This window comes from Schistocerca americana, chromosome 2 (genome assembly GCF_021461395.2).
Source record: "Schistocerca americana isolate TAMUIC-IGC-003095 chromosome 2, iqSchAmer2.1, whole genome shotgun sequence".
Classification (NCBI taxonomy): Eukaryota; Metazoa; Arthropoda; class Insecta; order Orthoptera; family Acrididae; genus Schistocerca; species Schistocerca americana.
Window position 1 is genome coordinate 273,341,009 of NC_060120.1, and position 24,893 is coordinate 273,365,901.

General features: G+C 36.4%; 1 protein-coding gene across 1 annotated transcript in view; it reads right to left on the reverse strand.

The window, feature by feature from the left end:
* The window catches only part of LOC124596107 (succinate dehydrogenase cytochrome b560 subunit, mitochondrial-like), an 89,718-nt gene extending 65,681 nt beyond the window's left edge, over positions 1 to 24,037 (reverse strand). Inside the window, exons 1-2 of the mRNA XM_047135117.1 lie at positions 23,966 to 24,037; positions 23,829 to 23,885 (exon numbers count right to left, since the gene is read on the reverse strand). Coding sequence (XP_046991073.1) covers positions 23,829 to 23,885; positions 23,966 to 23,982 — 74 coding nt within the window. The 5' untranslated portion in view covers positions 23,983 to 24,037. The remainder of the gene's footprint in view (positions 1 to 23,828; positions 23,886 to 23,965) is intronic.
* Positions 24,038 to 24,893: the final 856 nt, after the last annotated feature.

The following is a 24,893-nucleotide window of genomic DNA, read 5'->3' on the forward strand; positions in this document are numbered from 1 at the left end:
GAGCTTAAACTAAATAATGGTACTTTCATAACGGTAGGCATAAACAGGTCCCCATTGGGAAATTTTCAGCTATTTTTTAAAAACTTGTATTATTTGTTGTACTATCTGTCGGACAGACGGAAGCAAATTATTGTTTGTGGGGATTTCAAAGCAGGTTTTCTGAAAGAGTCTGATAGAAAGCTTGACCTTGCAGTATTACTTGATTCTTCCAATTTGACATTAGTTATTGATTTTCCTACTCAAGTGGTACAGGAAAGAAGCACACTGATAGAAAATATTTTTAAAAACCAAGATAACTTTAATCAAATAACTACTTTTCCTGTTAAGAATGGTCTGTCTGATCATGATGCACAGCTAGTTACAGTATATGACACAGCTCCATACAGTAACGCAAAAACAGTACTCCAAAGTAGTGCGTTCAATTAACGATTTAACTACTGAAAATTTTAGGGAAAGCTTGAAACAGTTAGGCTGGGATGGGGCCTACAGAGAACCTGATGCTAATTTAAAATTTAATCTATTTCATGATACCTTTGTAAGTATATTTGAAAATAGTTTTCCTCAGAAAACAGTGATTATTATTATTATTTATTTTATGGCCTTCACTGGGCCACACTAGTCAAAAATACAAAGTTGTAAACAAGTTGTTACACAGGGATACAATTTGGCTCAACAATAACTTAATATGATACTTAGGTAATATAATTATTAGAGTCTATTCTTATATGAAAGGTGTTTTGCTCTTCTGTTTGCCCAATATTTCTTCATTCTTTCAGATATTTTCTTTCTTTCTTCATCTGAGACCACTCTTCCTGTACTCCTTTTATTGATTTTCATTTGTAGTCTGGTTTGCAGGTCTTGCAGTATTCTGGTTTTCTCTGTCTTGTTTTTTAGGTCATCTACTGTAATTTGGAGTTCTTTATATCTTCCTTAATTTCTGTGATCCATTTAATGTCGCTCTTGCTATTCCACAATTTTGGTATTATTTTTTTTACTAATTCTGTTTTCTGGAGTTCTCATCAGATGTCCAAAGAATGAGATGCGTTTCTTCCTGATCGTGCTCATAACTGGTTCTATTTTCTTATGTACTGTTTCATTTGATGCTATTCTCCAATGTCCATTTATTTTATACTGTTTATTTATACATGTTCTAATTATTCTTCTTTCTATTTTTAGTATTCTGTCAATTTCTGCTGTATTAGTTGTTTTGAAGATAGTTTCAGCTGCATACGTTATTTCTGGTTGTGTAACTGTTTTATAGTGTTTTAATTTTGCATCTATAGATACGCTTTTTTTGTTGTATGTAGTTTTGGTAATGAAATTTGCGTAGTTCAGTTTTTTATTCTATTCTGCCATGATGGTTTCTCATTTAGATTGTATGTTATTATTTCATCTAAATATTTAAATTTATCAACAATTTTGATTTCATGTTCTCCTATTGTAATTTTGTTTGCAAGTGGTGGATCAGTTAGCACAATCTCCATTTTTTCAAATGATATTCTAAGGCCTACTTTCTCTGCTATTTCTTGTAGTGATTTCACTTGCCTGGCTTCTTGAACTGTTTTGGCTAGGAGAGCAAGATCATCAGCGAATCCCAAGCAGTTTAAGCTAATGTCATCTTTTGCACTTCCAATTCTTATCATCTTTGGATTGCCCTTGTACCATTCTCTCATTATGTATTCCAGTGCACAGTTGAAAAGTAATGGTGATAGGCAGTCACCTTGTCTTAAGCCTGTTTTTATGAGGAATTGTTCCGAAATTTCTCCTCTAAACTTCCCTTTTGATTTGGTGTTGGTTAGAGTGAGTTGTATTATTTTAATTAGTTTTGGATGGAGTCCTTGATTTCTTAAAATTTTTAATACTGAAGGTGTGGAGACAGTCATATGCCTTCTTAAAATCTACAAATGTTATTGCCAGAGGTTTGTTCCATTTCTTGTAGTATGCCATAATCAATTTTAAACTAATTATCTGCTCTGCACAGCTTCTCCATGGTCTGAAACATCCCTGATATTCCCCTAACTCCTGTTCTAATTGCTCCTTGATTCATTCATATAGGATCTTTGATAGAATTTTGTATGTGCAATCTAGGAGAGAGATTCCTCTGTAGTTGTATGGGTTGCTCTTATCTCCCTTTTCGTGTAGTGGGTGGATGATAGCTGTGGTCCAATGTTCAGGGAATCGTTCTGTTACCCAAATTTTTGTTAGAGCCATGTGTAAGGAGGTCTTGACTGTGTCACTTGCATATTTCCACATTCCAACAAAAACCTGATCTTCTCCACATGCCTTATAATTTTTTTGTTCTTTAAGAATTTTTTCTACTTCTTGGAAAGTTGGAGGGTCTAGTTTGTTAGGTTTGGTTTTTATTGGGGTATTTATGTTGATTTGTAAGGGTTCTTTGGGTTCCTCGCAATTCAGAAGTTTGTTAAATGCTTTTGCCATGATTTCTGCATTTTCCTTGTTACTGTGTGTCATTCTTCCATCTTCATCTTTCAGTATTAGTGTAGGGGCCTCATATTGTTATAGTTGTTTCCCAAAGATTTTATAGTAGTTCCTGGAGTTGGTTTTATGATAATTACCTTCTATAGAGTTTATAATATCTTTATGGAATCCTCTCTTGATTCTTCTAATATTTTGTGTGAATTTTTTTCTTTCATTTTTTAGGTTGATGGCATTTTCTTCAGTTTTATGTGTTTGAAACTTAACCATGCTTGGTGTCTGTCTTCATGGAATTTGTCACATTCTGATGTCCACCATGCATGTTTCCTTCATGGGTTCAAGGGAGCTAGATTCTCTGCTTCTTTTTTAAGATTAGGCACTAGTTGTTCTATATCATCTGTTAATTTGATGGTTTATGTTATTTGTTGGTATTTATTATTTTTAATTAGCTGATATGGGTCAAACCTCCTCTTTATTTTATTAGTTTTTCCGATCTTCTTCTTTAACAGAGTGAATTTGATTTTAATTTTAAATATATAATGGTCTGAGCCTGTGTCTACTCCTCTCAGTATTTTAACATTTTGGATCTCCTTATGAAAATTTTTGTCCATACAGACATGGTCTAGCTACCATTCCCCCTTCCTCCAGTCTGGATGTTTCCATGTTTTAAGTTTACTTGGCTTCCTCTTAAAGTATGTTGATTTAGATATAAGGTTGTGTTCTCTGCAGAGTTCTACAAGTCTTTGAGCGATTTTGTTCATCAATTTATGTGGACTCCATTTTCCAATTATATCTTTATATTTCCTTTCTTTTCCCAACTGAGCATTGAAATCTCCCAATAAGATTTTTACATTCTTTTTATTTACTCTGTTCACAGTTTGTTTTAGAGGGTCCCAAAATTTATCTACCTCTTCCTTTGTTTTTGTTAGACAATTTCTTTCATTTGTGGGGGCATGAGCATTTATTATTGTATAGGTTTTATTCATTGTTTTAAAGGTTAGAGTCACAATTCCTTGTGATACTGCTTGGAAATCCATTACTGAATCTATTATTTTTATGTTTACTAAAAACCCTGTTCCAAACTGGGGACATTGTTTCATTGCCCTCAGTCCTGGTTTCCCATTATAAATTCTGTATCCTTGTGATTCAAATGGGTCCTCTGTGGTGTTTCTCATTTCTTGGATGCCTGTTATTAAAATTTTGTTTATTTAGTTCATCTGTGAGCTCCTTGAGTTTTCCGGTCTGAAGTAGTGAGTTTATGTTGTGTGTTGCTATATAATTTATTTGCTCATGTTTAAGCTTTGTGTTTTAGTGTGCATTTTGATGGTTGCAAACGCTCCGATTCGTTGCTGTCTTCTAGTTGACTACCCACCGAATCCGATGTAGCCTTCTCCTTGAGCAGGATGGTGGAATTTTTTTCCTAAAAGACCTTTCCATTTTGATTTTCAAAGGTTGTCAATCTTGGTTGGAGCAAGCTCCGATTTACAACTACGGTTGTCAACTGCAGAGGAAGTGTTTGGTCCACGAGAGCTATTTTATTTCACTTAAGTCCATCAGTAAACCGGTGAGGACTTAATTGTAAGAAACTGTCTAAACAGCCATGGATTACTAAAAGAATAAAAAATCGTGTAAACAAGAAGGGGAAAGGTATAGAATAGAATAGAATAGAATAGAATATTTTTATTAGCCTTTCAGTATTTTTCATACAATTGACTTCGTCAAAGTTTACAGAGGGTTTTAGTTTCAGTACGACATTCAAATAGTTACAGAAAGGGGAGAAAAGCAACTAAAGACCTTTTCTTCAGCATTATGTAAAACAATGTTTTAGACAGTAATTAAATACACACATAAGAAAAGAATCACAGTAAATAACTAGCTTATATAATATCACAACATTTTCTTCTAACTTAGGTAAAACATATATTTTTATGATTAGTTTCTAAGAATTCAGTTGTATAGAATTCGTTGTTTTTTAGCCAGGTTTGCAATGTATTCTTATATTTATTTAGTGGTACTGTACGAGCTGAGCATGGTAACTTATTGAAAAATTTTATGCTTAAATACTCAAAGTTATTATGGACTACATCAAGTCTTGCGGAAGGCAAGTCCAGCAGGTGACTGTTTCTTGTACTGTGTGCATGCACATAACATCTGATGTTCAATTTTTTCAGATTTACTCTGGCATATATTAGACAGTTATATATGTACGTGCTTGGCACTGTCATTACGCCAAGAGATTTAAAATAATTTCTGCAGGACTCTCTGGGTGCTAACCCCTCCATGGACCTGATTGCTCTCTTCTGCCATCTGAAAATACATTCAGCCCCTGGGGAGTTACCCCAAAGCAATATTCCATATTGCAGTTGGGAATGAAAAAAGCATAGTATGAGTGGAGTAGCAATTGCTTGCTCACACTGTTTCTTAATTTATACAATAAGAAAAGTACTCGTGCTAGTTTACTACATAGATAATTGGTGTGTCCTTCCCATGAGAGCTTTTGGTCTATGATTAGTCCAAGTAATCTCACTGTTTTGTTTTCATTTTTAGTTACTTTGAGATTAAATATTATTTCTTCTGTTTTTGTTTGATTTATGCACAGCTGGTTAGCCTGACACCAGTCATTAGCCATTTGCATCATTTCTCTATTTTTGTCCAGTACACTCTGTAAGTTCTCTCCTGTACTTATTAATGTCATATTGTCAGCATATAGTATGTTCTTACACGGTATGTAATTCGAGAAGTCATTAACATAGACAATGAACAGAAAAGGTCCAAGAACAGAGCCTTGGGGTATTCCTCTTTCTATAGGGAGTATTTCTGACCTCTGCTTATTTGCATATACAAGTTGTAACCTATTGCTTCGATAAGATCTGAATAGTCGGAGTGTGTTATCTTCAATGCCATAGTATTTTAACTTTTTGATGAGTATGTCATGTGACACCGAGTCAAAAGCTTTACTTAGGTCAATAAGTGTTCCAGACATTGATACCCTTTTTTCATACCCTTCATAAACATTGCTTACCAAAGCTTCTACTGCTTTTACAGTTGATAGGTGTGACCTGAAGCCAAACTGTTGTTCATTTAAAATTTTGTTGTTTTCAAAATACCTGTATATCTGCTTATGCACACAATTTTCTACTAACTTGGATATGATTGGTACTATTGAAATGGGTCTGTAGTTATTTGGGAGGTTTCTTTCACCTTTTTTATACACAGGCAATGTAACTGTGAGCTTAAGACAGCCGGGGAATATTCCTTCATCAAGAACTCTGTTTGATAGTGAGAGAAGTGGCATTTTAATTTCTTTTGCTATACATTTAATGATGAGATTACTGAGTCCATAATAATCTTCTGTTTTGGAATTACTTAATTTGGTTATTGACTTACGAATATCATTTAATGTGATTCGGGTCCAAGTGAATTTCTCACTTCTTGTCTGTTTTGCACAAGTGAGCAATGCTTCCGCATCAGAGGCAGAATTGACGGGTGGGGTGGTGACGCTATTTACAAAATATTCATTGAGAATATTGCAGTCAATAGGGATACTCCTTTCTTTATTGGTATTATTTATTTCCCTTTTAATGACAGTCCAGGCAGCTTTACATTTACTTTTAGAATTTAAAATATATTCATCATTTGCACAGCACTTAGCATTTTTTATTTCTAATCTGTAAAGGTTTCTCATTTTAGTGTAATTTTCCTTGTCCCTATCACTGTCATGAGATTTGTCTTTTTATAATCATCAGTAGTATTCTGAGTTTGTTAAGTTGTGGGGTGTACCACTTGTTAGTATTTTGTTGCTTATGAGTAATATTACTCTGGTACCTTTTGGTTACCAAGGGGCATGTCATTTCTAGTATATGCTTGATCTCTGTCAGGAAAATGGAAAAACATTTATTAATCGTTTTCTTGTTATCCATTACATGAGTCCAATCCATTTCTTTTAACTGGTTTATCATTTTGTTTACATTGGATTCACCTAGAATTCTATATGTCACTTATCTCTCTGTAGAACTGAAGGCTGACTTTTCTATTTGAAGCCGTAGCCCTGCATGATCTGATATTCCTAATTCTATCACATCACATTGTATGGAGTCTCTTTGTACATTGCTAATTATGTTATCAAGGCATGCGTTCAGTCTAGTGGGTTTTTCATTGAGACAGTAATAGTTTAATGACTTCAGAGTGTTAATCATATCAATTACATTTTTTCTCTTTGCCCTTATATCTATGTTAATATCACCTAGAATTACAATTCTATGCTGTTTATATTTTGCCAACAACGATATTAAAGTATTAATTTTTTCTATAAATACTATCTCATCAGAGCCTGGGATTCGATAGATTGAGACAATTACAGTTTTCTGTTCATGCATTACCACTCCGGCTACTTCTATTGTAGCTTCAAGGCATATTCTACTAAGGTCTATAACTGAGTAATGCAATTCAAGGTCACTTTTGACATATATTGAGACCCCACCATGTGTAATACTTTTTCTGCAGTAGCTTGTAACTAACGAATATCCAAGAGGAACACACAAGTCTATTTCAGTGTCTTTCATCCAGTGTTCATTGATGCATAGAACACTGCACTTGATTTTATCGAGCCAATATTGTAATTCATTGATTTTACACCTAAGAGATTGTACATTTATATGAAGGAGGAGGAAACTGTCACTGCTACATAATGGTATTCTACTTTCACAGAACCTTCTGTATTCATTTATTTTCGCTACATGATCTAGGGTTTCACAATTATCTGAATGAATTAAGACTGCTCTAGTTTCCACTTAATGTGGTTTCTAACTTTCCTTCATCTGTAATGTCATTTTCTCTAAAAAAAGTAGGTGTACAGTCACGCTCTGTGGGACTGTCTTTTAAGACAAGGCTGCTGCGTGCTCGTATTTCATTTACAACTTGGTTTATCTCCTGACACAAAAATGTTTTCCCATGGTAATTTAGATGCTCACCATGTTCAGTGTGCAAATTTCTTTCAAGTCTGCTAATATCCACTACATTGCATTTAGCATAAATGGAACATAGTTGTTTGATTGTAATATTTGTTTTACAAATCTCTTTGTTAACACATGAATTATAGTTCAAGTCATGTCTATGAGGTATCGTCACAACAATAGTGTTTTTCACCTTACTTACATATAAAAAAATTTTCAAACCTGTTATACACTTTTTGGCTTCATTTTGTGCTACATCATTTGCACCAGTCACACAAACACCAAAGTCACTGTACCTTGTTGTATTCTTGTGTTCTGGTATGCCTTCAAAATATTTTCTGTCCTCGCACCAGGTTTTACGATGCCAGTTGCACGAAGATCCGTATTCACATCCTGTAGAATATTTGCTCGCTTTCTTCCATGGCTGTCCGCTAGAAAAAGCACATTGTGATTCTTTGTTCGCTGTTTCTGGCTGTTGGCGATGTTTTTGCAGCTCCTTACAATGTTTTTCTCTTCACGTTGAGTGGCTTGTTCACTTTCAATGTTTATGGAGCTGCTGCTGCTTTCTGATAACACACTGAACTTGTTTGTGCACACGAGATTAGGTTTATTCCATGTATTTCGTTGTGAGCAAGGCACTTTTTTAGTCACTTTGTTTGGCATTACACGAGAAATAGTTTTTGAATTGTTTACACACTTTAGGCCACTGTTTTCACTTTGAAGGGCATTTGAGTTAGGCCTATTTACGCAATTTTGACCATCACTTGCACTGGAATGCGTGTTTAAGTTGTTTATGCTCTTTTGGCGTTTACTGCTCGCAACCAATGTTTTTAACTCACAGTTTTCGTTCTCAAGTTTAGTGATATCTCGTCTCAGTATATCAGCAACTAGCTGAAGACTTTTTAATTGTTCATTTAACTTTTCGATTTCTCCTTTACCATAATTACAAACACTATTTTTTACAACGTGGCTGTAGCTTTTTGTCTCGTTAATATTACTCACTTCTGCACTTGACGCGTTTTCCCTTAAGTATTGTACAGCTTCCCAATCCTTTGTAGTTCCTACCTCTTTCGTCAGCTGAACATGTAAGGCAGACTCGCATGCTTCACAATAAAACTTAATTCGCTCTTTCGAATTTCTCATGAGACGTATTTCACTGTTGCTTTGACCAACACAATCACTGCGAAACTGTTTTCTACACCATAATCCACAGATCACGAATATTTATGTGGTTTTTATTAATTTATTACACTTAAGACACGATTTACTCTTGTCACTAGCGGCCAGCAGCTATCTTACAGCTAGAAGGAGCAATGATCCAGAAACAATGAAACATTATAAAAACTACTGCACTGTATTAAGTAAGTCCAAAAGTACGTGCTTTATGTCTGAGATTAGCACATCTGATCATAAAATTAAAACAATTTGGAACATTGTTCAAAGGGAAACAGGGCAACCAAGGGCACAGGAGGGCTGTATTTCTATCAAACTCAATGAAGCCAGAAGCAGCAAACATTTTTAATAATCATTTTTAAATGTTGTAGAGAAAATAGGATCCAGCTTTCATCAGAAAATGCCAGACAATATATGGAAGAGGCAATACCTATGCAGTTCAGTCAAATTGAAATTCAACCCACCTCTCCTGTTGAAATTAGGAAAATAATAAATTCACTCAAAAGTAAGAGCTCACATGGAACTGATGCCATGTCCAACAGAGTACTAAAAGCTTGATCCTAACAGATACATAGGATTCTCAGCTACATATGTAGTAGCTCACTGAAATAGGGCATTTTTCCAGACAGACTGAAATACACTCTTGTTAAATCATTGCATAAAATGCTAACAACTACCGCCCAATTTCACTTCTGACAGCTTTATCCAAAATTCATGAAAAAGTAGTGTATTCAAGAGTAGCATCACATATTTGTAAAAATGAAGTACTAACAAAATGTCAGTTTGGTATACAGAAATGCTTTTCAACAGGAAATGTTATATATGCTTTGATGTATCAACTATTAAATGCTTTGAATAACCGAACAACACCCATTGGGGTATTTTGTGATCACTCCAAAGCTTTTGTGTCTGTGAATCATAAAAGTCTTCTAGATAAGCTTAAGTATTGTGGTACGAATAGGACAGTGCACAAATGGTTTAATTCGTATTTAACTGGAAGCATGATGAAGGTTGAAATTAACAGTACAGATAGTCTGCAAAAATCAGCAGAAGCCTATAACTTGTGAGGTATCAAGAATGATGTTCCACAGGGTTCAGTCGTGGATCCCTTATTGTTTTTAATATATATTAATGACTTGCCACTCTATATTCGTGAAGATGCAAAGCTAGTTCTTTTTGCTGACGATACAATTATAGTAATCACACCCAACAAATGGGAATCAGCTGAGGAAATTGTAAATAATGTCTTCCAGAAAATTATTAATTGGTTGTCTACAAATAGACTCTCACCAAATTTCAAGAAAAAACAGTAGGCCCTATATACAGTTCTGTACAGTGAATGGCATAACACCATTGATCTTTGAACAGAAGTATGTTGCTAAGGCAAAATGTTCTCTTGAAGTCTGAGGGTATTTCGCCTGTCACATACATCTTGCTCACCAAATGGTATAATTTTGTCAGTACCGGCTCTCCCAATGCTGTCAGAAGTTCTAATGGAATGTTGTCTACTCCCGGGGCCTTGTTTCGACTTAGGTCTTTCAGTGCTCTGTCAAACTCTTCACACAGTATCATATCTCCCATTTCATCTTCATCTACATCTCTTCCATTTCCATAACATTGTCCTCAAGTACATTGCCCTTGTATAGGCCCTCTACATACTACTTCCACCTTTCTGCTTTCCCTTCTTTGCTTAGAACCGGGTTTCCATTTGAGCTCTTGATATTCATACAAGTGGTTCTCTTTTCTCCAAAGATCTATAATTTTCCTGTAGGCAGTATCTATCTTACCCCTAGTGAGATAAGCCTCTACATCCTTACATTTGTCCTCTAGCCATCCCTGCTTAGCCATTTTGCACTTCCTGTCGATTTCATTTTTGAGACGTTTGTATTCCTTTTTGTCTGCTTCATTTACTGCATTTTTATATTTTCTCCTTTCATCAATTAAATTCAATATTTCTTCTGTTACCCAAGGATTTCTACTAGTCCTCGTCTTTTTACCTACTTGTTCCTCTGCTGCCTTCACTACTTCATCCCTCAAAGCTACCCATTCTTCTTCTACTGTATTTCTTTCCCCCATTCCTGTCAATAGTCCCCTTATGCTGTCCCTGAAACTCTGTACAACCTCAGGTTTAGTCAGTTTATCCAGGTCCCATCTCCTTAAATTCCCACCTCTTTGCAGTTTCTTCAGTTTTAATCTACAGTTCATAACCAATAGATTGTGGTCAGAGTCCACATCTGCCCCTGGAAATGTCCTACAATTTAAAATCTGGTTCCTAAATCTCTGTCTTACCATTATATAATCTATCAGATACCTTTTAGTATCTCCAGGATTCTTCCATGTATACAACCTTCTTTTATGATTCTTAAACCAAGTGTTAGCTATGATTAAGTTATGCTCTGTGCAAAATTTTACCAGGGACTTCCTCTTTCATTTCTTACCCCCAATCCATATTCACCTACTATGTTTCCTTCTCTCCCTTTTCCTACTCTTGAATTCCAGTCATCCATGACTATTAAATTTTCATCTCCGTTCACTATCTGAATAATTTCTTTTATTATATCATACATTTCATCAATTTCTTCATCATATGCAGAGCTCGTTGGCATATAAACTTGTACTACTGTAGTAGGCATGGGCTTCGTGTCTATCTCGGCCACAATAATGTGTTCACTATGCTGTTTGTAGTAGCTTACCCACACTCCTATTTCTTTATTCATTATTAAACCTACTCCTGCATTACCACTATTTGATTTTGTATTTATAACCCTGTATTCGCCTGACCAAAAGTCTTGTTCCTCCTGCCACCGAACTTCACTAATTCCCACTATATCTAACTGTAACCTATTCACTTCCCTTTTTAAATTTTCTAACCTACCTGCTCGATTAAGGGATCTGACATTACACGCTCAGATCCGTAGAACGCCAGTTTTCTTTCTCCTGATAACAATGTCCTCTTGAGTAGTCCCCGCCCGGAGATCCGAATGTGGGACTATTTTACCTCCAGAATATTTTACCCAAGAGGACGCCATCATCATTTAACCATACAGTAAAGCTGCATGCCCTCGGGAAAAACTACGGCCGTAGTTTCCCCTTGCTTTCAGCCGTTCGCAGTACCAGCACAGCAAGGCCGTTTTGGTTAGTGTTACAAGGCCAGATCAGCCAATCATGCACACTGTTGCCCCTGCAACTACTGAAAAGGCTGCTGCCCCTCTTCAGAAACCACACGTTTGTCTGGCCTCTCAACTGGTACCCCTCCGTTGTGGTTGCATCTATGATATGGCTATCTGTATCGCTGAGGCACGCAAGCCTTCCCACCTACAGTAAGGTCCATGGTTCATGGCGGGGGGGACCAGTATGACATAATTGAATAAAAGTAAGCAAAGTATGCAAGTTTTTTCATATTTATATCTCCTACATGCGACATCATTCTCATTGCAAACACAGACATGTTTAGGTGCTTCAGCAATTCTGTGGTATGCCCTTCCCATCTGAATTTTTTATCAAGCTGTAATCCCATAAATTTAGCACTGTCAACCTCTTCCACTTGCATGTCTTAAGTGTTACACACATGCTGGATGGAAATCTCTTACAGGTTCTGAATTGCATATAGTGGGTCTCGTCAAAGTCTTATGGCAACAACTTAGCTTTAAACTATTTATTAATGTCAATGAAAATTTGATTAGCAGCCATTTCTAAATCTTTACATGACTTGCTTTTTATTTCAATGTTTGTAACATCTGCAGTCAAACTTAGACAAGAGGTCATTAATGTACACCAGAAAAGCAATGGAACCAAGATTAAATCTTGAGGAATACCATGCATAATTAATACCAAATCAGAAGAAGATGACTGCTTACTCCACAGGTATTTCATAATGGCACCCTTTGTTTCCTGTAAGTTAGGTAAGACTCAAACCATTTTGCAGCACTGTCAGTGAAGAGACATCGTAATATACTAATAATACACTATTAATACTTGGGTTATTCCATCCACTCGACCATTTCAAAATCTAATGAAATTTGGTGTGAAGGTTCTGTATGATCTTTGATGGTCATATACTAAATTTCAATTCAGTATCTTTAATGGTTGAATTTATAGGGGCTTTTAAAGAGAGGCTACTCATCTTTGCATCACATACAAAGGTGCAAATGTGCCAAGTTTGCTAGGTTTTTTAAAAGTTCTAGCACACATTTGCTCATTTGCATTACCATACATAGACAACTTTTTATACTGAATCACAATATGGCAAAAATTTGTGATTCAGCCACAACTATATATAGATACAAGCCTCTAAAGTGGTTAAAAAGTTTGTCGTGCTAGTCTGTGAGCCGAGGTTTGACCGACCACTGCTGCTTTTCGTATGAACCAATCACAACAAAACTTCAGAGGGTTATTCCTACCTATAATGTCTATATATGGATCAAATTTAATTAACATTGAATACCTAGAAGTCGGCCAAAATTTTCTATGTGCAAATTTTATGGCTTTTTTTTTTTTTTTTGGAGGGGGGGGGGGCCAATATCTCAACTGTGTCTTATTCAATCCTCTTTTTCTTGCCACAGCTGGAAAGAGCATGCTTTAAGCTATCAAAGCTATATTGTTTAATTTCTGGATCTCGCATATTGATGGGTAAGAATACATTTCAAAAGTTATTATTTTAGCACTTCAAGAAGATTGAAAGGTGCAATATTTTCCTCATTATGACCCACAGTTAATTTTTTTAGTATGTAAATCAGTTTCAAACATTATTTTAACATATACCATAAAACAAGCATAATACACAACACAGCAAACTTGCAAAACAAAAACACTAAAGAGTCAGTTCCATTTTTGGTTAAATACTTCTACAATTTTGACAAGGACAGATTGAGGGAAACTATTGTCTTCCTGATGATGGTGGTGGTGGTGGTGGTGCTTTTGAAGTCATGAAAATACATTGCTCAGGAATCCCGCAGGTGTCTTTAGCAGTTGGCCAGTGGAAGGAATGAGCAAAACCATGTGGGTGCATAAAGCTGGTAAGGACATCTTGTTGTTCATGTGAAAATTCACACACTTTTCCAACCCACCAAAAATTGTTGTACATACATGCAACATAGTGTTCTGGTTTTAAACTCGCAATTGAGGTTGCTGCAATTTCTTCATCTGCTTCAGAGGCATTAACTGTGAATGCTGTAGCATCATTTGAAACTCCGTGTACTCTGAGCTGATTACAATTAATTGGCTTAAACTGGTGTTTTCTCTTGTTCCAGATATTGTATGTCCTGTGACAAACCTTGTTTCTTAATCAGGCTGAATTTTTTCAGCATCTTCTTTTGGTACATTAAAAAACTTTATGCCTGGAATACTATCATCACAGAATTTGAATAAATCATGTGGAGTCAATATCTGGTTGTCTAAGGGCCTCTGCAAACTAGCACAGACTGCTAGTCTTTTTGCTGTTCCCACAATGTCATAACAAGGTGATTTGCTTTGGCTTGCACAAAAAAATTCCCTTCAGCAATGATGCCAATATCCTTTTTGTGCAGACATAAAGTGGTGAAATTTTTGAAATTGTTATATTGAGCAACTGAGCCATCACTACAGTAATAAATGTTCACAATGATTTCAATCTTTGTCTTTAAATATGCTATTTACTTTATTTGAAAGGCATGGATAGCAATGGTATCATGATGGAGACAGTTGCTCATCATACAGATGCTAATACTCTTGACATTCTTTTTCACCAAAATAGATAACAAATGGACGTAATGTGGCCTGACTATTCACCCAATGAAATTCTTGTGCAGCATCTTGAACAACAAATGAGTAATTGTCAGCAAAAGCCATCAACATAATTAATTCATTTTCTGCAAGATTTCTTTTTAACTGCTTAAGGTGTAAATTTTAGTGTTTTGTCACAAAGTGATGGCTTCTTAACCCGGTAATTTCAAAAATCACTGCCTCAATGAAATCTTCCGCAGTTCTCTGACATGTCTCCAATGTGTGTCTGTCAATGTGGACCCATTACTGATATTACATTGTTTCTTCAGGGTCATAGTCTTTAAAAGTGTCTTCAAGAAAAGCCTCTAGTTGTATTTTTCCTGGACATTCCTCAAAACATTGCAGCATACAATCTTTTGATTCCAAACTGCATCAATTTTTTTCCTCAAAACCCTGTAATCATGTTGGAGGGATGTTTCTCAAGCCAACATTGATTTGACATTTTGATGAATCGCACATATACATACTAAATGTGATCCAGAAGCACCAATGTAGTGCAACCTTTTGGCCTTAGCACACAAAATTTTGAGGAGCTCAGTTGATTTCCATACTGCTTACAATAAGCGCTGAACATTTCTTTCAGGTTTCAAAGGAGCAGCTGTTTCTGCTTGTGAATCTTTTACCCATTTACTCTTACTGCAACATAATCCTTTTAGTCTGGGTGTAAACAAGAAAACTCATCATCTCTAAAAAAAAAAGTGAGGACATTTTGGTTTAGTTCATCACTGAGCTTTTTCCCTTTTCGGTTTGAGGGGGTTGCTAAAATCCCATCTTCCACCTTTAGTTTCCTACACTTATTTTCCATTTTAGTCAAAACAGCAAATTCTTTAGTCATTTTTTCAATAGTCCAGCTATTTGGGGGCAGGGTCAAAATTTGAACTTTATTGCAATTTCTTGAAGCCTGAAGCTTAATCTTAACTTCTTCAATTAATATATCCATATCTTTATATTTTTGGCAGTCTTCTATTTGTCTTGTATATCTGCTTGGCTCACAGCAGCAGCTGTGGCAATTACCTTAGTAATGCTGCCTTGGGCTTTCAGAACTTTGTGCTTTATGTATCCTATTGAATCCCTTTTGCTGAACCAATGAAGCTTTAATGGTGACTCTCCAAGTGATGATAATGAAGTATTAGCAATAAAGCAAGAGTCAACAACATCCATGTCTTCAGTGGATGGTGATTCTTGCTTACCCTGGTGGATGATCCTTTTTGGTTGGTACAAATTTTCTGACCAGGTTCAAAAACTAAATTAGTCAGTAACTTCAACCTATCAGACATTGCAAATGGTTACTGCTGTTAAAGCCTTCTTGGCTACATGTTTTTCTTTACCAAATGGGTTGCGGCAAGTCTTCTGCAGGCACTAAAATTTTGTCATCAACAAGGCGTTGTGATATGAACACATTTGGACATCTTCAGTTAAATCAAGCCCAGACCTAAGTCGTAGAAGCTCCTTGTCCATTGGTAACATTTCCTTAACTTATTGTAGTTGACTTTCGTTGTAATAGAATGCTGATGACTTACACCAATCAGTTCCATCTGATCCACCAAAGTAGTTGGGTGAAGGGGTCTCTTGGTTCATTTTATACAATAGTTTATTAAGCTATAACAAGCAATTTCTAAAGCTCATAAATATTCATGTTTGAAGCATAGAAGACTCAGTCTTGTTTGTATATGAAATTTAGAAACTGGGCCAAAATATAGAATTTGGGCCATCAAAACATATTGTTTTAGTGCTTACCTTCAGCAACAACAATGATGATTGATTATTCAAGCACTCAATAATCAACACTAAGATTGTACAATGTCAATGCCAAAGATTACACCACACAAAAGACTGACACAATGAAAACTGCCAATAATGAAAGCAACAAATGAAATTGGTGTTTCAGCAATGTAGCACTGCTGCAAGGATAGAGCCTTAAAAACTATTGATGCTTTATAATGCTGATAGAAACTAAATGACAGGGCATATATGCACCACCATGCTTTGTAGGGATAAAACATTCCAAAGCAACACAGCATTCCAGTATGATCTTCTAGATTTTACAATCTTACGAGCATTTTCTTAGGTTTTATTATTTTATATTCTATACTGTAAAATAATGTGAAAACACTTCTTGTTAGCATAGTCACATTCCCTAAACCACAGGCAAATCCTATATTTAAAGACATTACAATTACACATTTTTTATTTACAATTTCAAATTGTATTAATTTTTTGTATTTATCAATAATCCATTTTCCCTACTTTTGAATAGGTATTCTTACTCATCAATATGCAAGATCCAGAAATTAAACAATATAGCTTTGAAAGCGTAAAGCATGCTCTTTCCATCTGTGCACATAAAAAATTTTGGCCCACTTTGCAGATGCATATCTTTCCTTCTAGGCATCCAGTGTTCATTAAATTTGATCCATATATAGACATCACAGGTAGGAATAACTCTCTGAAGTTTTGGTGTGAAGTGTTCATATGAAAAGTAGCAGTGGTTGGTCAAACCATGGCTCACAGAATAGCAGATGAATTTTTCAACCACTTTAGAAGCTTGTAACTATACATAGGTGAGGCTAAATCACAAATTTTTGCCATGGTGCGATTCAGCATAAACATTTGTCTATGTATGGTTAAGCAAATGACCAAATGTGTGCTAGAACTTTTAAAAAAGCCTAGCAAACTTGGCACATTTGCACCTTTGAATGTGATGTGAAGGTTAGTAACCTCTCTTTAAAAAAACCCTAAAAATTGAACCACTGAAGATACTGGACTGAAATTTACTATATAACTATGAAAGACCATATAGAACCTTCAACACTAAATTTCATTACATTTTGAGGTGGTTGAGTGGGGACTCTTTTTTAATATTGGTCCCTTTGATCTGGAAGGACCCACTTAAGAGAATACTGTGGTTCATACAATCAGAGGCTTTTGACGGGTCACAGGAAATTCTAATACCCTCTCATTTTTTATACAATGAATTAAGTACAGTCCCATTGTACGTGTCAATGGCCTTCTCTCTATTGGAACCCTTAAGGAACCCAAACTGTGACTTCGACAATATATTATTCGCAATCAGATGCTTAGTAAGACGCTCGAACACAACGTTTTAAAATATTTTTGAGAAAGCTCACAAAAGTGAAATTGATCGATAGTTTGATGGTGTTTCTTTATCCCCCTTCTTGTAAAGAGGCTTAACTTCAGCATATTTTAGCCAGTCTGGAAATGCTCCACTGATAAGACATTGATTACACAAATAACTTAAGATAGAACTGAACTCACTTGAACATTCTTTGATTAACTTCATTGATATGTTACCATAATCACAATTTTAAATCAGAAAGTAAAATTACTAATGAATGCTCTGAATTTCCCATTTGAGTCAGAAGTATTGTAAACATCTATCAAGTTCATGTTTTTGAGCAGTCTCCTAAAATTTTCAATTGTTTACTGACTTATTACCCTCCTGTACTCAGATTTAATATAGTTTATACCCTGACATGCTTCAACATTTAACATAAGATGGTGCGTATCATGAGCAGATAGCCCATTTACTATTTGTTTTGTGATATGACTTTTTTCTCTAGATTTGTCTACAAAGGTATTATCAACAGCAGTCTCAGAGCATTTACATAATAAAGTTGTCAGCTGTTTCCTGGCCCACAGTGAGCGTACTGGGGTAGTTTGAGGGTGTGGAGTAGGGTGAGGGATGGAGAGAGGCAGGAGGCAGGGAGGGGATTGGAGGGGAGGAAGCATCTAGCAGCTCTTGGAAGAGTGGAGAGCCATTTGTGGCCTACTAGGGTTGCAGTGAGATAGTGCAGGCGGCACACAAATTCTGTTCCCATATCAGTCAGTTGCATGTTGTTTGTTACCTCATGCCCTAGTCTACGAAATCGCGTGTCCACATATCTGCCACCTGCCCCCTCCTCAGCCAGCTCACAGATGGCTCCCTACTCTCCCACGAGCCGCTTACCCCCCAACCCCCTTCCTGACTCTCTCCGTCCCTTGCCCCACATCATCACACACCACCACCTTACCTCAGTACACTTGTAGCGGTTCCATCTGCTTTGTTTATTTCTTCGTTTGTTATCCTTGGTGTTGGCGTACTGCGTTGCTACACTGCCTGAAAAATGGGTTGTGGATTCCAACACTGACTACTGTAATTAATGTAGCCAACACGTGCACAGTTGCGTTTCGCAGTACTTTAATTTCACGGTTCACAACCCCCTAATAATGCACAGTTATATGGGCAGTGCACACTTGTATAACTTTTGATAAGCCTCATTAATAGGTAGCAGTCGAACATCCACATGCTGCTACAATAGTTTACTGTTGAACATCTACGAACAGTAAAACCTAACCACAAAGTTCACAGTTCTTGAAGAATAATCAGGCATGTATGGAGCAGACACTGTCATTGTTTTTACACATGGCCTAATTGTGTAACACTTATTCCACATTTAAGTTGATGCATTGTTATCATTCTAATCAACACAGATTCCTTGTCTGAAACTCTGACGTGGACTGACTGTCTCGTGACCAAAAATTAGGCCCTTATATATCATCACAACAATAATAGGCCCTGAAACTACACATTATTCATTGTTTAATTTACAGAAATTACAATTCAAACTTAACTCATTAAATTAACTGAATACCTCGAAAATTTGCGTCTTTTTAACAGTTTCTTCTACTGTAAGAGTTAGGCTAAATTATTTGTGTAAAACATGAAATTAACAAATATCATTATGCAAACAATACTTTTGACAAAACTGTTAATTAGTTTGGAATTAATTCAGGGGTGGTTTTGCTAACATGTTTTCGAATAGTGCCAAATAGATACTTTAAGATTACTAGTATTTCATCTTCCAAATGTTTATAATTAGTAGAGAATTTATATTTGTTTATGCATCAACAATAGAATTTAAGTTACGAAACAATTACTGATTTCACCCTATAATGAAATTATTAACTAGGAATAGTCAAAATAAATTAGATAATTAATTACATACAAAAAACTAAGCATAAAATTAGATATGGTGTTAAATTCTTTAAAACTGAGGGCCAACCTTTCTCTTATATGAAAATGCAGATTATTTTCACGTATGTTAAAGGCAATTAGTTAAAAAAAATGATTTTAAGTAGGCAGATGGCAAAGCAAGAGGGGAAGTAAAATTATCCCAGCTTGCTTCATCACAAACTGAGCAAGTTGGTGCAGTGGTTAGCACATTGGGCCTGCATTAGGGAGGACAACGGTTCAAACCTGCATCCGGCCACCCTGATTAAGTTTTCCATGATGTTCTTAAATAACTTCAGGCAAATGCTGGGATGGTTCCTTTGAGAGGGCACAGCCGACTTCCTTCCCTAATCTGATGGGACCAACAACCTCGCTGTTTGGTCCCCTCCCCCAAATCAATCAGCTATGATCGGCATCATGATTGACAACACCTCGATGGAACTGTGATGCGAATCAATGTGGGGTTAGGGATGGCTCTTAGGACAGCCAACTTTGCTGATGTTTCTCTGGTGCCCGTATGGACTATCAACAGATGGGGTTTCACTGGGCATGGCCTACACCTAAACAGGACTGGGAAGGGAAGGTTGGTACAGCTGATTCATGAAAGTATAGAGGGTGGATCTCAGGCCACACATATTCAAATACCTGTTGTCATAGGTAGGATAAATCCAGACAACAGGTTCCCCTGGCTAAAGAGTATCTCCAACAGTTTAAAAACATACTGAAACAATTACTCACAAGACAGATTTTAATACTTCAAATACCACACATACCAGATGTCACAAAGAAAAACAAACCATTGGAAAGAGTAACATTGGGCATTTCACAGACTAACAATCCTCCATCAAAACATGCAATCAATAAAAAACAAAAATACAACTATCAAAAGTTGAGCTCCAATCTTTGAAATGCACAGTAGTTTGTGTTGCTGAACACTGTTGTAGAGACACAGAAATCCAACATGTAGTATCATCATTGTATGAAAGGGCAAACACTTACTGCAGAACTGATTCAAGGGGTGGAGAATCATGCATTTATATCAGAAAAGGAACACAGTTCAAATCAAGACATGACTTCAGTACAGTAAGTGAAGACAAACACTTTGAAATATCAGCTATTGAATTAACTTGATATCATGAAGAAATTAATCGTTTTGTGTGTGTAGATATCTCCCAGTGGCAGTGTGGACAATTTTTTCAATAAATTAACAGAAGTTCTAGATAAAGTCTCAAGTACAAAGGTCAACATAATTCTGTATGGGGACATTAACATCAACACCAATATCATAAATGAATCCAGCAGCACCTTCATAAATATCCTTCAAAGTTTTGGCATGTCCCTATTTGTAAGTAGTGCAACAAGGGTTACTACAATGATTGCGTCAGTAATTGACCATGTGGCCACAAATATGAACAAGGAAAAATGTGATGTAGCTGTAAAAGATCTTGGACTATCAGACCATCTCTGTCAAATAACAACAGTAAAATCAGGCACCGAATCATTCCCTAAACTACTAGCCTACAAACGAAATCTATCAGAAATAAAAATAAAAGATTTTTCAAAAGAACTAGCAAAACAAAGCTGGGATGAAGTATAAGGAAACAAATGTGAATACGAAATTCTCTAAATTCTCCACATTATTTAAACTGAATTTTGAAAAGGCATTTCCAAAAGTATGCATGTCTGTATCAACATCTCACAAAAACTGATGGATAACAGCAAGTATTAAGAAGTTCTCCCAAACACTTAAACACCTCAGTCCCATGAAAAAGATGCGCAACAATCCAGAATTCTTAAATTTCTGTCACAGATACAAAAAGATCTATAGGAAAGTGCTGATTGCTGCGAAAAAGTCATTTAACGACAAAATAATATATCCGGAATGAGATTTTTCACTCTGCAGTGGAGTGTGCGCTGATATGAAACTTCCTGGCAGATTAAAACTGTGTGCCCGACCGAGACTCGAACTCGGGACCTTTGCCTTTCGCGGGCAAGTGCTCTACCAACTGAGCTACCGAAGCACGACTCACGCCCGGTACTCACAGCTTTACTTCTGCCAGTACCTCGTCTCCTACCTTCCAAACTTTACAGAAGCTCTCCTGCGAACCTGGAGAACTAGCACTCCTGAAAGAAAGGATATTGGGGAGACATGGCTTAGCCACAGCCTGGGGGATGTTTCCAGAATGAGATTTTCACTCTGCAGCGGAGTGTGCGCTGATATGAAACTTCCTGGCAGATTAAAACTGTGTGCCCGACCGAGACTCGAACTCGGGACCTTTGCCTTTCGCGGGCAAGTGCTCTACCAACTGAGCTACCGAAGCACGACTCACGCCCGGTACTCACAGCTTTACTTCTGCCAGTACCTCGTCTCCTACCTTCCAGGAGAGCTTCTGTAAAGTTTGGAAGGTAGGAGACGAGGTACTGGCAGAAGTAAAGCTGTGAGTACCGGGCGTGAGTCGTGCTTCGGTAGCTCAGTTGGTAGAGCACTTGCCCGCGAAAGGCAAAGGTCCCGAGTTCGAGTCTCGGTCGGGCACACAGTTTTAATCTGCCAGGAAGTTTCAAAATAATATATAATGCAGAGAATAACGGAAAAACCATGTGGGATGTTATAACAAAGGAAATGGGGAGAGGCAAACAAAAGCAGAATAACATATTGCTAAGGGAGGGGTATAAGGTAATAAATGATCCACAACACTTAGCAAACTACTATGTAAAAGAGCATTTTTCAAGTATTGCAGAGAAGTTACAGCAAAAATTCCCCAAAACAAATATAACACTTGTAAATAATGTTGCACTAAATACAATGATGTTACTTCCAACCACAGAGAATGAAGTCAATAAAACTGTTCACATCAGGGACATTTCCAGAGCAGTTAAAACACGCAAGAGTTGTACTTTTGTTTAAGAAAGGTAATGCAGAAGACATAGAAAATTACTGGCCCATGTTCCTGCTGTCACAGTTCTCGAAAATAATAGAAGCAATTGTGAAAGACAGATTAATGAATTACCTGAATAAATACACTTTTAAGTGGATCACAGTTTGGTTTCCGAAATGGCAAAAATACAGAGTCAGCCATAGTAGAATTCAGAAAGTTGTACTTGATGCTCTTGATAAAGATGAGTGTGTCATGGGCATATTTTTGGATCTTTCTAAGGCCTTTGATACAGTCAACCACAAGATTCTATTAAATAAATTAGAAGCATTAGAGAGAAAATGGGTAGCTAATGACTTGTTTCGATCATACCTGGCAGATAGGGTACAAAGAGTAGAGATAATACATAATTCAAATAGATCTAAACATTTAGTAAAACACTTATCAGAACCAACACACATTACCATAGGGGTTCTGCAAGGTAGCATATTAGGACCAGTACTATTTCTATACCTCAATGACTTTCCCAATAGTGTTACTTATGATGAAAAAATTATCTTTGCTGATGACAGCAATATTATAGTCAATAATCAAGAATTTTATTCACCATAAATCATTATACAATAATAAAATAAACTAGTGTCAGTACATTATAGAATACATTTTAAGCATGGCAGTGTACCAAATTACACCAGGATAGCTTCTAAAAGTTAATCCAATAAGCTATACTATAATATAATATAAATAGTATTGTATATACAACAAACAAAGATGCTTTAACTTACCAAACGAGAAAGTGCTGGTATGTTGATGAGTTTAAATGAGGCCAGTTATGGTGCTTTAGAACAGACACATGCCCAATATGTATTGTTGCTGAAGCTATCTTGAACTAAGAAGACCAGTGTTTCCCAAGTAGCAGCTTTCTTTCCATTTACTTGAGTAAATTTATCTGTCCCGAATATGAGTAGCACCCTGGCAGTATATGGTTAATAAAGCACATATATTAAGGTTCTATGACCTGTATTTCTTTAGTTAACCTGTTGCATGCCCCAAGGTTCCTGTTCTTAATCGGACGTACAGAACAGATTATTATTTTCTGCTGTCTGTGGTATGAGCAGTAGATACTTCAATGTCTCTGTGTTCCTTAATACCCACTCTTCTACAGTTCCACAGGAATGTGACACAATCCTAAGCTTGAAAATACATTGTTGAGGACAGCCGCGGAAAAGCTCCCATATGAAAGCTTATGAAACAAGGCTTTCAAAACTTTGCAATAGTCTCCCTACGTAGCCAGCGTATATATATATGTATATATATATATATATATATATATATATATATATATATGTGTGTGTGTGTGTGTGTGTGTGTATGTGTGTGTGTGTGTGTGGCGGAGGGTGGGGACTATATATTTCTTACCAGTTATTCACAGCAGTGAAATAAAAATCCCTTTACACATAAACTTCTGTAATTACTGACAAACACTACTTTTAATCAGTAAACAAATCCTTTTACTATAAAGTACAGTACATGTAAATATCTCTCTCTCTCCCTCTCTCTCTCTCCGTCGCGTATTTTCAGAAGTGAGTATTGTTGCGTCAACATTACAACGGAAATACTTACGGCTGCGAGTATAAATTGCGTACCAGGCTCCGACACAATTGCTTGCCTCCCAGTAATCTGTGACATACATATATCAAATCAGATGGAACACTACATAACCTGGATATATATATATATAAGCGTTAGTCAATATTCACCTGTAACACAATGCCATAGCCCTGTTGTGTTTTTGTCTTGAGCGCTATCAAAGATGTGACACACGTTTGGCGTCTTTTTTTTTTTTTTTTTTTTTTTTTTTTTTTTTTTTTTTTTTTATACTAATGATCTTCGGCGTGTTTAAGCAATTGTACGCCAAAATTCAAGTTATTCGAATATTCTCAACAACCGTGACTGAGCTTGACCACGTCTCTTTCATAATTCATGTATAAAAACTGCAAAACATTACGACACATATAATTCAAATGTGACATAATATTGACAGACGGTGGTTCACACTTAATGTCGTCGGAACAGAGCTGAAAGTAGCGTCACTTTCAAATGGAAATTTGTCTGTTTTCCCACTGTGTAGTATATCCCATTCGGGCGTGCAGCAGGGATAATGGAAGATCGAAGTGTGTTCTAACTGACAAATTCAACACAATGCCACCTCTCTTGGCACAGTTAACGGACGGTAAAAATGAGGATACGATACTTCTGGCACAAAAACTCGAAAGACTCAATCAGAATTCCGCGCCTCGTAGCAAGGTCGTAATTCCGCCGTATATACCATAACAGCCTGATCTGTTGTTCAAAATGCTGGAACTTCCGTTTGCCACATATTTATTTTATTTGTTTATGCAGTCATAGACCACTAGTACAGGGGTGTACTATTACACGAACAGAAAAAGGAAAATCCGTTAATGTGAAGTTATGATAAATTGAATACCTTCGATATGAAATTCCCACCACATATTATTCCATCATTGGTCCATCTCGTATTTCTTCTCTCTCTCTCTCTCTCTCTCTCTCTCTCTCTCTCCATCTTTCTTTCTTTTTTTTTTTAGCATGAAATACATTGTTGAGGCCCAAGAACATTTGTCTTCTTCCAATAAGATCCAAGCAATCGAAAAGGTTGGGCATAGAGAT